Source organism: Lepidochelys kempii, chromosome 23 (assembly GCF_965140265.1).
Source record: "Lepidochelys kempii isolate rLepKem1 chromosome 23, rLepKem1.hap2, whole genome shotgun sequence".
Classification (NCBI taxonomy): domain Eukaryota; kingdom Metazoa; phylum Chordata; order Testudines; family Cheloniidae; genus Lepidochelys; species Lepidochelys kempii.
This window is the reverse complement of record NC_133278.1, coordinates 11,195,247-11,208,045: the sequence shown is the minus strand read 5'-3', so window position 1 is coordinate 11,208,045 and position 12,799 is coordinate 11,195,247. Positions and strand designations below refer to the sequence as shown.

Here is a 12,799-nt window from a genome sequence, read left to right as displayed (position 1 = left end):
TCCCCTCTAAGTGTTTGAGTTCTCCCATCCCCAATTGCCCCAATTTCTGCCTCTCTCCCTTACCATTCAACAAACGGAAACCCCCCTGGAGTCTGATAAACCCATCATTATAGTGATTGGGAAGTTACAACTGCAGATAAGAAACAAAAATGACAAAAGGGCAAATGACACAAGAAAGCTAATTAAGGGACATAATAATGCAGTTAGACAGTGTCAAGTGACTAGTAAGAATTAAGTATGTAGAACAATAACCGATAATGAACACTATTCACTTAATTACAATGACTGTTCACATGATTCAACTAAAAAATACCAGAAATTCAGAAAAGCAGCAGACGAGGTAGGTCAGTCAATAAAAATAAAGGCCCTGATCTTGCTTGCGGGGACCTCATTGCAGGATCAAGGCTACATGCTCAAAATCTCGCCAGAAACAGCTAAAGCAATAGTTGTACTGATGGGCAGCTGAACAGTCACACAGTATGGACAAAAAAAAGCACATTGCAGAGACAGAGCAGTAAATAAAGAGTTAACATGGCAGCAAGCAGGGCAGGAGCAGCAAACTAAGGAGGCAATGAATAAACACACCAGATTCATTACATAGCAAACCTAAATGCTTAGTTTGGGACAGGAAATAGCAGGAAACTCCTCTCAGGAAAGCAGGAGATGGGACGATGTGGTAGACTTTGGGCATAGTTACAGAGTGACATCGGAGGGCTTGAAAAGTCTGGAGTGTGGAGAGGGTGATTGTGCAGCCACAGAGGCAGAGCTGGTTGACACAGATGTGGCCAAACACCTCCCCCTGGATCCACAGTTCCCAGCAGTGCTGGGTCTGATGCCTCCTTGTGAGTTCGACGTAAGCAGCAGCCCTTGAGGAATTCTTTGGTTCTTTTTCCTCATGGAGCTGAGGGATCTTGAGCCTTCCTGGGAGAAATCCCTTCCCTATCTTGAGTGACCTGCTCACAACCCGGGCAAGTCCCTAGGTTATTGCAAACACACACCCCCACCCCAATCCCAAAACAGCAGAAATACAGAGAGCCTGTAGTAGGCCGCAGCCCAGCCCTTAGAGAAGCTACAGGGAAACCAGAGCAGATTAATTAATGTTCATGTGGACACGAGAGACAGGTTGCTCAACTGCTAAATAGAGTAGGTAAGGGAGAAGTCCCTGCTCAGGGGTTTCAGGGGCTGGGACTCCTCAGAGCATAAGGTGAAGCCACCCTCTGTTCTCATGGTTCTTAATCCACCTCATGGAGTTTGTGAGGGAGGGATGGAACTGGTACTGGGAGAAGGGGGCTGATTTCTCCCATTTCCTGCACTAACTGTTTCCATTCCTCTACTTCACATTATTATACACACACAGCTGGAGTGGCGCTCTCAGCTGGCAGGTCTCACTTGTTTCTGGCTGCAGCTCTGGCGTGGATTCTCTGGTGACGAGCCAGAGAGGATTTGTTACTGAAGCTCTTCCCGCACTCAGGGCAGGGGAAGGGCCGCTCGCCTGTGTGGGAGCGCTCATGCACGGTGAGATCAGCGAGGTACTTGAAGCTCTTCCCGCACTCGGTGCAGGGGTACGGTCTGTCCTCGGTGTGGCTTCTTTGGTGCATTGTCAGATTTGATTGCTGGCTGAAGCGCTTCCCACACTCGGCGCAGGGGTAGGGCCGCTCACCTGTGTGGGAGCGCTGGTGCTTATTGAGGTCCGAGGGGTTGGTGAAGGTTTTCCCACACTCAGCACAGGAGTAGGGTCTCTCCCCTGTGTGCAGTCTCTGGTGCGTGGTCAGCGTGGAGAGATGGCCAAAGCTTTTCCCACACTCCCCACAGGAGTAAGGTTTCACTCCCGTGTGGGTTCTCTGGTGGGTTCGGAGATGGGTCAGTCTGTTGAAGCTCTTCCCACATTCAGGACAGGGATAGGGTCTGTCCTTCTCATGGACTCTCCCATGGGCCATGAGGTCCTGCTTCTCCCAGAACCTTTCCCCGCAGTCTCGACATCTGTGGGGTTTCTCCATCCTGTGAACGCTGCTCTCCTGGCTTTTAAGGTCTCTTACGGCCCCAGGTGTCCCTTGAGCAGGGAGCTGTGGGAACACCCTTGGCAGAACTCGCTCGGTCCCAGCTGGGTTTCTCTTCTGCCTCTTGCAGGCTTCTTCCCGCTCAGGTCTGCAGGCGACACTCTCTCCTGATCCACCTTGCGACGTTCGGGCCAGATCCAGGTTTTCTTGCTCTCCCAAATTGGGCTGTTCCTCTGCTCTGCTCAGGATTTTGGCACCTGCTGGGTGGAAAAGAGAAATTATTTGAGATCCTGCTGTTGTCAGGAAGAATCACTGGTATCCTTGCAGCAGGTGTGACTGAGGCAGCTTCAGGTCCCACCCCAGAGGAGATACCCCCAGCAGAAGCCCTAAAGTCAGCAATGCAGAAATAGGGGCCAGAGGCTCACTTGGGACTTCCATTTGTTTCTTTCCTGTCAGCTCCCCAGTTTTCTTTCTGCAGCTCAATCCACACAGACAGCATTGGCCAAACTCTTTGCTAATCTGCTCCATTCTACAGAACCTTTCCCTGCTGTTGTTATGTTTCATTAGGAGGCAATCAAGCTCCCTCTGCTTCCTCCAAAAATGTACATAAAGATACTAACCACATACAAGCCCTTCTGCTAAACTATGCCAAGGAAACAAACGGGGTCTCCCTGTGTTACACTGCAGGCACCTGATGCTGTGGGGAGGAATCAGAGAGGCTCCATGACCCAACATTACCGCTGCCTGGAGACAGAATGTTCAGCCTAGGATGTCCCAGCCCATCAGCCCAGTAATGCTCTGTGCCATCCTGGGTCACATGCTCTAGGCAGTACTTCACTATAGTGTCGCTTACATCAATGTCTCAGAGACATTTCCAATGTAGCACTAAGCCCACATAAGGGGGTGAATTGCAGTTCCTGCACTCCCCCTGTCAAAACATCCCGAAATCCCAGGGAGGAGAGGACACTGGGCAAGCGGATGGCAAGGACTTGGCACTGGCCATGAGGAACAGCCATGCAGCCTGGACTCAGCCCTCTCTGCTAAGGCCCTGGAACCTAGCACTGCCAGAGGTGATGGACTGACTGCCTCTGAGGACACTAGCATGGCAGCCATCTGTCCCAGGAAGCTGTGTCCGAGGGAAGCTACATGCAGGGGCTTGGGTCCCTGTTGACATCTCCTGGAGAAACTGCAGTTTAGAAATTACAGTTTAGTCTGTGTGAGACAGATAATAGACAGACATGACTGTAGAGACTGAATGGCACAAGGGAGAGGCTGGGGAGCCATCTGACTAGGAGGATGGCTGCACATGCTGAGACCAGCAAACAGCATCAGCATCCCAGTGGGCAAGAAGCAGTGAGGCTGGTAGAGAAGCATCAGATTGTTCCCCCAGCCCCTACGGGCCGGCCAGGGTAGGGATGGAAAAGCCTGGCACAGCAGGAATCAGAGGGAGCACCTTCTGTTAGCCACCTGGCTGTTACCAGCTTTGCTGGATATGGCACGATTAGATAGCTCAGCAGATGCACCCTTATAACAGTTAGCGCATCACAGGAGTTTACGCTGGGTGCATGAGAGCGAGCAGGACAGTCCTAGAGCTGCCTGAGAAGGGTTAGGGATAGCTGGGGGTGGGACTTCCCCTACTAATAGGGATCTCTTGGGTGGGACTTAACACCTTTGCTAGATTCGGGGGGGGGGGGGGGACGGACACGGGACGACAGCTGAACACATCTGCTAAAGAAAACCTGGAAGGAGCCCAGAAAACTGCCAGATCATCATGCCCAGAAGAGGTAACTGCTCCCAGAGCAAACAGTGCTGTGATGGCTGCTTGATGAGACCAGTTCCTTGCTAGCACCTGCTAAAGGTCTGTGGAAGAGAGGCCCAGTGGTAACCTAAAATAATGATGCCAGAGAGAACTAAACCCCAGCAATTTCTTTCCCTTCCTTCAGCAGGTTCCTCAAAGAAAGAGGCTCCTCAAAGGATGCCTTGATGGGGATAGAGACAGCTGGAAGAGAAGGTGAACAGAGAAGATGCCACCGCTGGAAGAGGGAAACCTACCACCTGACTTGATGCACAGGAGACAAGTCAGCAGTAGGGGCTATAAGAAAGGCTGGGAAGGGTCCACGACTGCTATAAGCCAAGGCAGGGAGCACCCACCTGCTAGACAGAACCTCTCTGTAAAGGTAAACAGTCCCACCTAACAGCATCTGCACAGAGCTCCTGGGTCAGGTTAGACAGTGAGAAACATGCCAGCGCCCTCTCTGTACTACAACCCCACCCTTGCTACCCCCAGAGAGGCTGCCCCAGGGATGGCGGTCAAGCTCCCTCTGGGATAACATCCCATGAGCGTCTCACTATCTCGGGCCCTTCCTGCTTAGGATTCTCCTCATTCTTACTGTTCCAGCAGATAAATGCGAAAGTAACCACAGCTGCTCTGTTGAGACCATCAGGGTCTGAATCCCCTCTACATGCTGGGGAGCAATTTAAGAGGGGCCAATTCTGCCCTCACTCCCCATATTAGCACCTAGAGGATGGATGGGAGGAAGTGGCTCCTTCCAGGAATCAGTCAGGATGCACGGGAAGGCCTGAGGGACGTGGGTCAGGAGGAGAAGGCACCTGCTTGGTAGGATCCTGAACAGGAGACAAGAGATGGCAGAAGGAGGCAGCCACTTGATTGGGGGCAGCCAGAGTGCAATCCAAATTGTATCCATAACTCCATATGTTACACAAGATATCAGCCTCCACATAGGCTCTTCCTCTGAAACACCAATCCCACCTGTGAGCACCTCGCATACAACACCCACCTTCCAAGGTCTCTAAGGTTCCTGTTAGCTACAAAGCCCACAGTCACTACCAAGATTGACCAACCACCATTACGTGGCCTGTTCCGCAGGCACCAATCCTGCTGTGCATTAACCTACAGATTGATGGCTCCACACCTCAATATAAATCCTCTGAGCCATAAAGTTCCCCCCATTCTCCCCTCCATGCTGTCCCCTCCACACACCCTTTCCTCAGAAAGGCACCCCTAATCCCCCACATGGCTTATTACCAGTTTCCTGTAGAGCTTCGGTCTCCTCTTCAGGGGCACTTGGCAACTTGTACTTGCTCCGTCCCACATCCTTCTGGGATCCCCATGTGGTATTGGGCTGTAGTGGCTCCAGCTGGGAGCTCTGAGATTCCCATAATGCTTCAGGGGTCTCCACCTCCTCTGGGGTCACTTCCTCGACCTTCACACGCACTGTGACCTGAGAAGGAACCACATGGGTCACCGTGGAACTAGGGCCTCAGAATTACGGGGGGAGAGTCGTATCTAAAAGGCCCCATTAGCAAAAAGAGGTCCACCCCCAGGGCGAAGGCTCCCCCAGCCCCTACCAAGGTCAATAGGACTTGGAGGGTCTTCCACACCGAAGCACAGGCATACATGTGGGCAGGCTCACCCCCAAAGCGATGAGACAAAGAGGCTGACCAAGAGGAGCCCTGCCAGTCAGGGTCAGTACTGAACACTGCACAGTACTGTACATCCCTGCCACTGGGGACACGACAGACACGCGGCGTTCCACAGCCTGCGAGCCTAGGGGGCTTCCAGGCAGCTGTGATCTGCAGAGTGACAGACCCACAGCTGTCCTGAGGGACACCCCAGTGTGCAGGAATTCTCAGCAGTGGACAATTTCCCTCAGCACTGGGCCCTGCGGACACCACCAACAGCTTGGGGGAGGGCCCTAGAGGGAGGTACCACACCCCTTCCTCCAGGGGGTACAATGAGGGAAGAAATTCTGGGTTCTGTCTGTGGGAGCCCTGCACCCTCGACCTCTCTACCAGGGTCCGATTACAGCGTGCTTATATGCTGATCGCTAATTGGCATTTAGATGTCATTAGCATATGGCAAGTGCATATGGTGATGTGTACTTAGTGGCCAAGTCCGCTCCGTCCTGAGCCCCACATGCCCTCCTGGGCATTCCAGCAACTTGGGCACAGTTGACACCAACTTTGACAATTCCCTGGACACAAAACGGTCCGTTGAACCTTTGTCTGGACAAAGCTGGGTACCTGCCCTTAGGCTTCAGATGGGGTCATTTATTGTGATTAGAAACTGCCCCTTCCCTGGCTCACATGCCAAGTGAGCAGCATCTAGCCCCGAGCAAGAAATGCTTCTGTAATAACACATTTTAAATCCGTGACCAGTTCTGCTTGCAGTGTGTTACTGAGGCATCTCTACCAGGTCAAGTGCTGAGGAGAAGGTCGTGCTGTCACCCTCATCCCCAAGAAGGGCTCCTGAAGGGTACTGAGTGACTTTGCATACTAAAGAGCCAGTGCCATCTACAAACCAGAGAACACCAGGATCTGCAGAGCAGAGTGTTGCAGAGCAGGGAGCTCTGGAAATCCCTGTGGGGACGCAGTTGAGCCCTGAGCCCCAGACAGCCCAGACCCCAGTGCTGAGAGCAGGATTACACAGAACAAGCCCCACTCACGTCCTGCCTTGAGAATTCCTGTGATCACCCAGCACCCAAACCTGCCCTGTCAAATTCCCTGCAGAGCCCAAAGGAGGCAGGCTCCTGAACATTCCCCTGCACCTGCTCTCACCTGCTGCTCCCACACTCCAGCCTCTCGCTGTCCCAGCTGGAAATCCTCTGCCAAAGACACGGCCTGGGCGCAGGTCTCCGGGTGACGTACCCAGACCCAGCTCTGGATTTCCTCGGGTAGGATGGTCAGGAACTGCTCCAGGATCAGCAGCTCCATGATCTGCTCCTTGGTGCGGATCTCCGGCTTCAGCCATCGATGGGAGAGTTCCCGCAGGCGGCTGCAGACCTCTTGGGGCCCTTTGGCCTCCTGGTAGCGGAACTGCCTGAAGTGAAGGCGCTGCATCTCCGTGCTGATGTTGCAGCCTCGCAGGATGGCTGCCTTCACCTTCCCATAGTCTCGGGCGTCTCTGGCATCCAGGCTGCTAATGGCCTGTTGGGCTTTTCCAGTGAGGGAGGGCAGGAGTCGGGTCACCCACTCTCTTCTGGGCCAGTGGCAGGCTTCAGCCACTCGCTCGAAGGAAGCCAGATAGACCTCGATGTCATCCTCTGGCGTGAGCTCCGGCAGTTGAGGGTTTCCCAAGGCAGGGTCTGGAGCTGACACAATTTCAGGAGAGGCCTGTCGGGCTTGCAGCACCTGCCGTCGCTGGGACATTCCTTCTTGTGGCTCCGTCTTGACCTGATGTAGTCTAATCCGGGACCATCTGGGAGTTACTGAGATGGGGGGTGCCACCACGGGATCTTTTGCAGCCCGCTCGGATTCCTTCCCCGGTCCTGGTTCCATGGGATCTCGCTTTTCCATTTTCCCTTTAGTGGGCCCCACCTGCTGCAGCAAAGCCTGGACCTGGAGGTGCAGGGGCTGTTGGCCCGCTTGCTCTGCGACCGCTCTCTGTTTGGGGTTCGGCCTTTTCCCAGCTAAGGTCTAGGCTCCAGTTCTCAAACCTGCTTCCCTCCTTCGTGCCCCTCTTGGAAACACTGGGGAACCTGCAACAAAACAGTTCATATGGATTTTCCTGTGTGACGGGAGAGCGTGACCCACAATACACAAAAGGTAAAAGAGACCTTGCCTCAACTTCCCCAAACACCCGCTGGACCTGTCCCCCCAGCCCCGCCCCACTCCCCGACCCTCGCCTACCCCCGCTTTCCGCAGGACCTGGGCGTGCAGGACCCCGGGCACAAAGGAACGCGGCGGCTCCTTTCCCAGCCGGGCCTGGAGACAGGAACTCCCCCCGGCCAGCGCAGGGTTAATCCCCCCTCTGCGCGGCCAGGACTGGCCACCAGCGCTGTCAGTCAGCCGCAGAGGCCGGCTTAACCCTTCCCGGCGCTGCCTCCGCCGCTTCCCAGCCGGCCCCACGGCCGGAGCTGGCGTCTGCCGGCGCTGCGAGCGGGGAGGGCGGAGCCGGGCTGCGCAGCTCGGCCCGGGGGAATCCGGGCGGGAGAGTGGGGCGGTGCCTGACCGGGGTCCGGCCCTCGGCACCAGGCGCACGGGCTCTGCCAGGGGCCGGGCTCGGGCGGCTGCTCCTGGACGGGATTTGCCGTCCCCGCCCCGCTCTGGGACTCGTGTGAACGCTGCTGTAACAGGCTGCGGGGAGGAAACCAGGCGCTGGTCTGAGACCTGTCGCAGAAGCCCTTTCCCCCATTCTGTGCCCCTTGCAGGGGGGCGGGCATAACAGGAAAGGGGGGGTCATCACAGCCTAGCGATGTCAGGCTGGAAGGGCCTTCCAGAGGTCATCTAGTCCAGCTCCCCCACCTCCGAGGCAGGACCCAGCGTCCCTCCATCCTTCCCTGCAGGGCTTTGTCTAAGGGGGCTGCTGAGGACAAAATGAACCAAGGAACATAAGGCTGTTCCGAGAAGAAAGGCTTTCATTGCCTAGCCACTAATGCTAGGTGCCTGGGCAACAAACAGGGACTTGGAACGGCTCATGTGTGAGCCTACATTGTCTGGTTGGTGTTCCTGACACCTGGTGGGACGATTCCCAGGCCTGGAGTGCTGAATCCATGGGTACAACCTGTCTCGGAAGGATGGAGTAGGAGGGGCAGTCTATATCCAAAATGGGATTGCCTGTTTCTGAATCATTGATAATGCGAAAAAAATTATCTTGAATGCTTATGGATCAATGTCGTAGCAGGTAACACAAGATGTGTGTTAGCTGATGTCTGCTACAGCCTCTCTAATCACACTAGCGCAGGGATTTCCCTACATTCCTCGGGGGGGTGTACACTCCCCCTGAATTTCCCCCACACCCCCCCCAAGTTGTGTGAACTAGTTACATGCAGGGTTGCCAATTTAGTGATTGTTTGGAAATTTGCATTGAAATTGAAACATTAATACACACTTTAAAAGGATATACAGTGTATGATAAAATGTGTATCTGAAAAAGTATAATAGATTTGAAAAGTATGAACATAGACTAGCTTCCTTATACAGCTGTTGTTTTTTAGGACAATGTCAGTGCATTCATTTCGGTGATGTTGGCCAACCTAATAATTTCAAATGATGATTTGTAAGCAAAGTCTAAATGAGCTCCCCCTGACAGCTAGTGATGAGTTAGGGGCTGGGGAGAAAGGCTTCAGGACCAGATTGTATTTACATTCACACCTAATCTACCTAGGTATCCAGCAAATAGAGCTGTGTTACCCAAGTGATTAGATTTTAGCTTGGGTTGGGTTACAAATCACTTGAATGGGGTGGGGGGGGGGTAATGAAATGTTGTTGTTCTTATTGTCTGAGTAAAGGGCATTAGAACTGTACTTAGCCTGTGCTGATTGAGGGCATCAAGGAGAGAGGGTGGGGACAGGTGTTTTGCTTGATGGTCTGCCTGAGTCACAAGTACTATTTGACCTGCCCCTCTCCACTGTTTAAAGACAGATCTGAGTAGGCTCCATAGAGAGTCTTTTGTTTTGTTAAGTGACCACTACAGCTGAAATCACTGATAATCAGGTCTAAGTGCTTAGACCTGCTGTGGGACAGTGTTTCTGTGGAAGAGACGGCCCAGTCTGCACTAGCAGTGAGGTTCCCCCACTGAGAGCTCAGCTGAAATCACTGAGAGCTGGGTGGAACCTCAAGAGACCAACTTGCAGAGGTCACAGTGGCAGGTGGCAGCAGAAGGTGATGGCGCAGGACCATTGGCAATAGAGAGATGGAGTGAACGGTGGCACAATGAACAACAGTGGCCAGAGTGAACAGTGAGCAGCTGGAGGAATGAGCAAGGTGCCTTTTTTCCCCCCGTAGGAGGTGAACTCATGTGAAGGCACAAGGTTCTGAAGATTCAGAGCAGGCTGCACATCGGGGACAGGAGGAAGGTGAAGAAATTTGGCATCATGTGACCTCCAGAAGAAAAAAGGGGAACGTCCATGTATCAGCAACGCTGGTACCGGTAAGTAACCGTTTTCATGTTCTCTCCACAGGTACTAATGCGGAGAGTGGACCAGATGATACATCTGAGGGAAGGGAGCAGAAGGAGACTCCACCGATTGGAAGGCATGAGATGCACTGTCCTAAGGTTGGGGGTTCCACGACCACCGCTCCCAAGAGAAGGAGGCGGGTAGTGGTGGTCGGGGACTCTCTCCCCAGGGGGACTGAGTCATCTATCTGCCACCCCGACCGGGAAAACTGAGAAGTCTGCTGCTTGCCAGGAGCTAAGATTCGCTATGTGACGGAGAGACTGCCGAGACTCATCAAGCCCTCGGATCGCTACCCCTTCCTGCTTCTCCATGTGGGCACCAATGATACTGCCAAGAATGACCTTGAGCGGATCACTGCAGACTACGTGGCTCTGGGAAGAAGGATAAAGGAGTTTGAGGCGCAACTGGTGTTCTCGTCCATCCTCCCCTTGGAAGGAAAAGGCCTGGGTAGAGACCGTCGAATCGTGGAAGTCAACGAATGGCTACGCAGGTGGTGTCGGAGAGAAGGCTTTGCATTCTTTGACCATGGGATGGTGTTCCAAGAAGGAGGAGTGCTAGGCAGAGATGGGCTCCACCAACGAAGAGAGGGGAGAGCATCTTCTCAAGCAGGCTGGCTAACCAAGTGAGGAGGGCTTTAAACTGGGTTCACCAGGGGAAGGAGACCAAAGCCCTGAGGTAAGTGGGGAAGTGAGATACCGGGAGGAAGCACAAGCAGGAGTGCATGAGAGGGGAGGGCTCCTGCCTCATACTGAGAAAGAGGGGCGATCAGCGGGTTATACACAAATGCACGAAGCCTGGGAAACAAGCAGGGAGAACTGGAAGTCCTGGCAAAGTCAAGGAATTATGATGTGATTGAAATAACAGAGACTTGGTGGGATAACTCACATGACTGGAGTACTGTCATGGATGGATATAAGCTATTCAGGAAAGACAGGCAGGGCAGAAAAGGTGGGGGAGTTGCACTGTATGTCAGAGAGCAGTATGACTGCTCAAAGCTCCGGTATGAAACTGCAGAAAAACCTGAGAGTCTCTGGATTAAGTTTAGAAGTGTGAGCAACAAGGGTGATGTCGTGGTGGGAGTCTACTATAGACCACTGGACCAGGGGTATGAGGTGGACGAGGCTTTCTTCCAGCAACTCGCAGAAGCTACTAGATCACACGCCCTGGTTCTCATGGGAGACTTCAATCGCCCTGATATCTGCTGGGAGAGCAATACAGCGGTGCACAGACCATCCAGGAAGATTTTGGAAAATGTAGGGGACAATTTCCTGGTGCAAGTACTGGAGGAACCAACTAGGGGCAGAGCTCTTCTTGACCTGCTGCTCACAAACCGGGAAGAATTAGTAGGGGAAGCAAAAGTGGATGGGAACCTGGGAGGCAGTGACCATGAGATGGTCGAGTTCAGGATCCTGACACAAGGAAGAAAGGAAAGCAGCAGAATGCGGACCCTGGACTTCAGAAAAGCAGACTTTGACTCCCTCAGGGAGCTGATGGGCAAGATCCCCTGGGAGAATAACATGATGGGGAAAGGAGTCCAGGAGAGCTGGCTGTATTTTAAAGAATCCTTATTGAGGTTACAGGGACAAACCATCCCAATGTGTAGAAAGAATAATAAATATGACAGGCAACCAGCTTGGCTTAACAGTGAAATCCTTGCTGATCTTAAACACAAAAAAGAAGCTTACAAGAAGTGGATGATTGGACAAATGACCAGGGAAGAGTATAAAAATATTGCTCGTGCATGCAGGAGTGAAATCAGGAAGGCTAAATCACACCTGGAGTTGCCGCTAGCAAGGGATGTTAAGAGTAACAAGAAGGGTTTCTTCAGGTATGTTAGCAACAAGAAGAAACTCAAGGAAAGTGTGGGCCCCTTACTGAATGAGGGAGGCAACCTAGTGACAGAGGATGTGGAAAAAGCTAATGTACTCAATGCTTTTTTTGCCTCTGTCTTCACGAACAAGGTCAGCTCCCAGACTACTGCACTGGGCAGCACAGCATGGGGAGGAGGTGACCAGCCTTCTGTGGAGAAAGAAGTGGTTCGGGACTATTTAGAAAAGCTGGACATGCACAAGTCCATGGGGCCGGATGCGTTGCATCCGAGAGTGCTAAAGGAGTTGGCGGATGTGATTGCAGAGCCATTGGCCATTATCTTTGAAAACACATGGTGATCAGGAGAGGTCCTGGATGACTGGAAAAAGGCTAATATAGTGCCCATCTTTAAAAAAGGGAAGAAGGAGAATCCTGGGAACTACAAGCCACCCCAGTCCCTGGAAAAATCATGGAGCAGGTCCTCAAGGAATCCATTCTGAAGCACTTAGAGGAGAGGAAAGTGATCAGGGACAGTCAGCATGGATTCACCAAGGGCAAATCATGCCTGACTAATCTAATTGCCTTCTATGACGAGATAACTGGCTCTGTGGATGAAGGGAAAGCAGTGGACGTGTTGTTCCTTGACATTAGCAAAGCTTTTGACACGGTCTCCCACAGTATTCTTGCCAGCAAGTTAAAGAAGTATGGGCTGGATGAATGGACTATAAGGTGGATAGTAAGCTGGCTCGATTGTCGGGCTCAAAGGGTAGTGATCAATGGCTCCATGTCTAGTTGGCAGCCGGTATCAAGTGGAGTGCCCCAAGGGTTGGTCCTGGGGCTGGTTTTGTTCAGTATCTTCATAAATGATCTGGAGGATGGTGTGGATTGTACCTTCAGCAAGTTTGCAGATGACACTAAACTGGGAGGAGAGGTAAATACGCTGGAGGGTAGGGATAGGATACAGAGGGACCAAGACAAATTGGAGGATTGGGCCAAAATAAATCTGATGAGGTTCAACAAGTGCAGAGTCCTGCACTTAGGACGGAAGAATCCAACGCACCGCTACAGACTAGG

The 12,799-nt window shown here is 52.7% G+C and overlaps 1 protein-coding gene across 1 annotated transcript in view; it reads right to left on the bottom strand.

The window, feature by feature from the left end:
- LOC140901855 (uncharacterized) overlaps positions 1-7,877 on the bottom strand; it is a 355,192-nt gene extending 347,315 nt beyond the window's left edge. The window contains exons 1-4 of the mRNA XM_073321279.1: positions 7,647-7,877; positions 6,576-7,495; positions 5,044-5,239; positions 1,451-2,257 (exon numbers count right to left, since the gene is read on the bottom strand). Coding sequence (XP_073177380.1) covers positions 1,451-2,257; positions 5,044-5,239; positions 6,576-7,313 — 1,741 coding nt within the window. The 5' untranslated portion in view covers positions 7,314-7,495; positions 7,647-7,877. The remainder of the gene's footprint in view (positions 1-1,450; positions 2,258-5,043; positions 5,240-6,575; positions 7,496-7,646) is intronic.
- Positions 7,878-12,799: the final 4,922 nt, after the last annotated feature.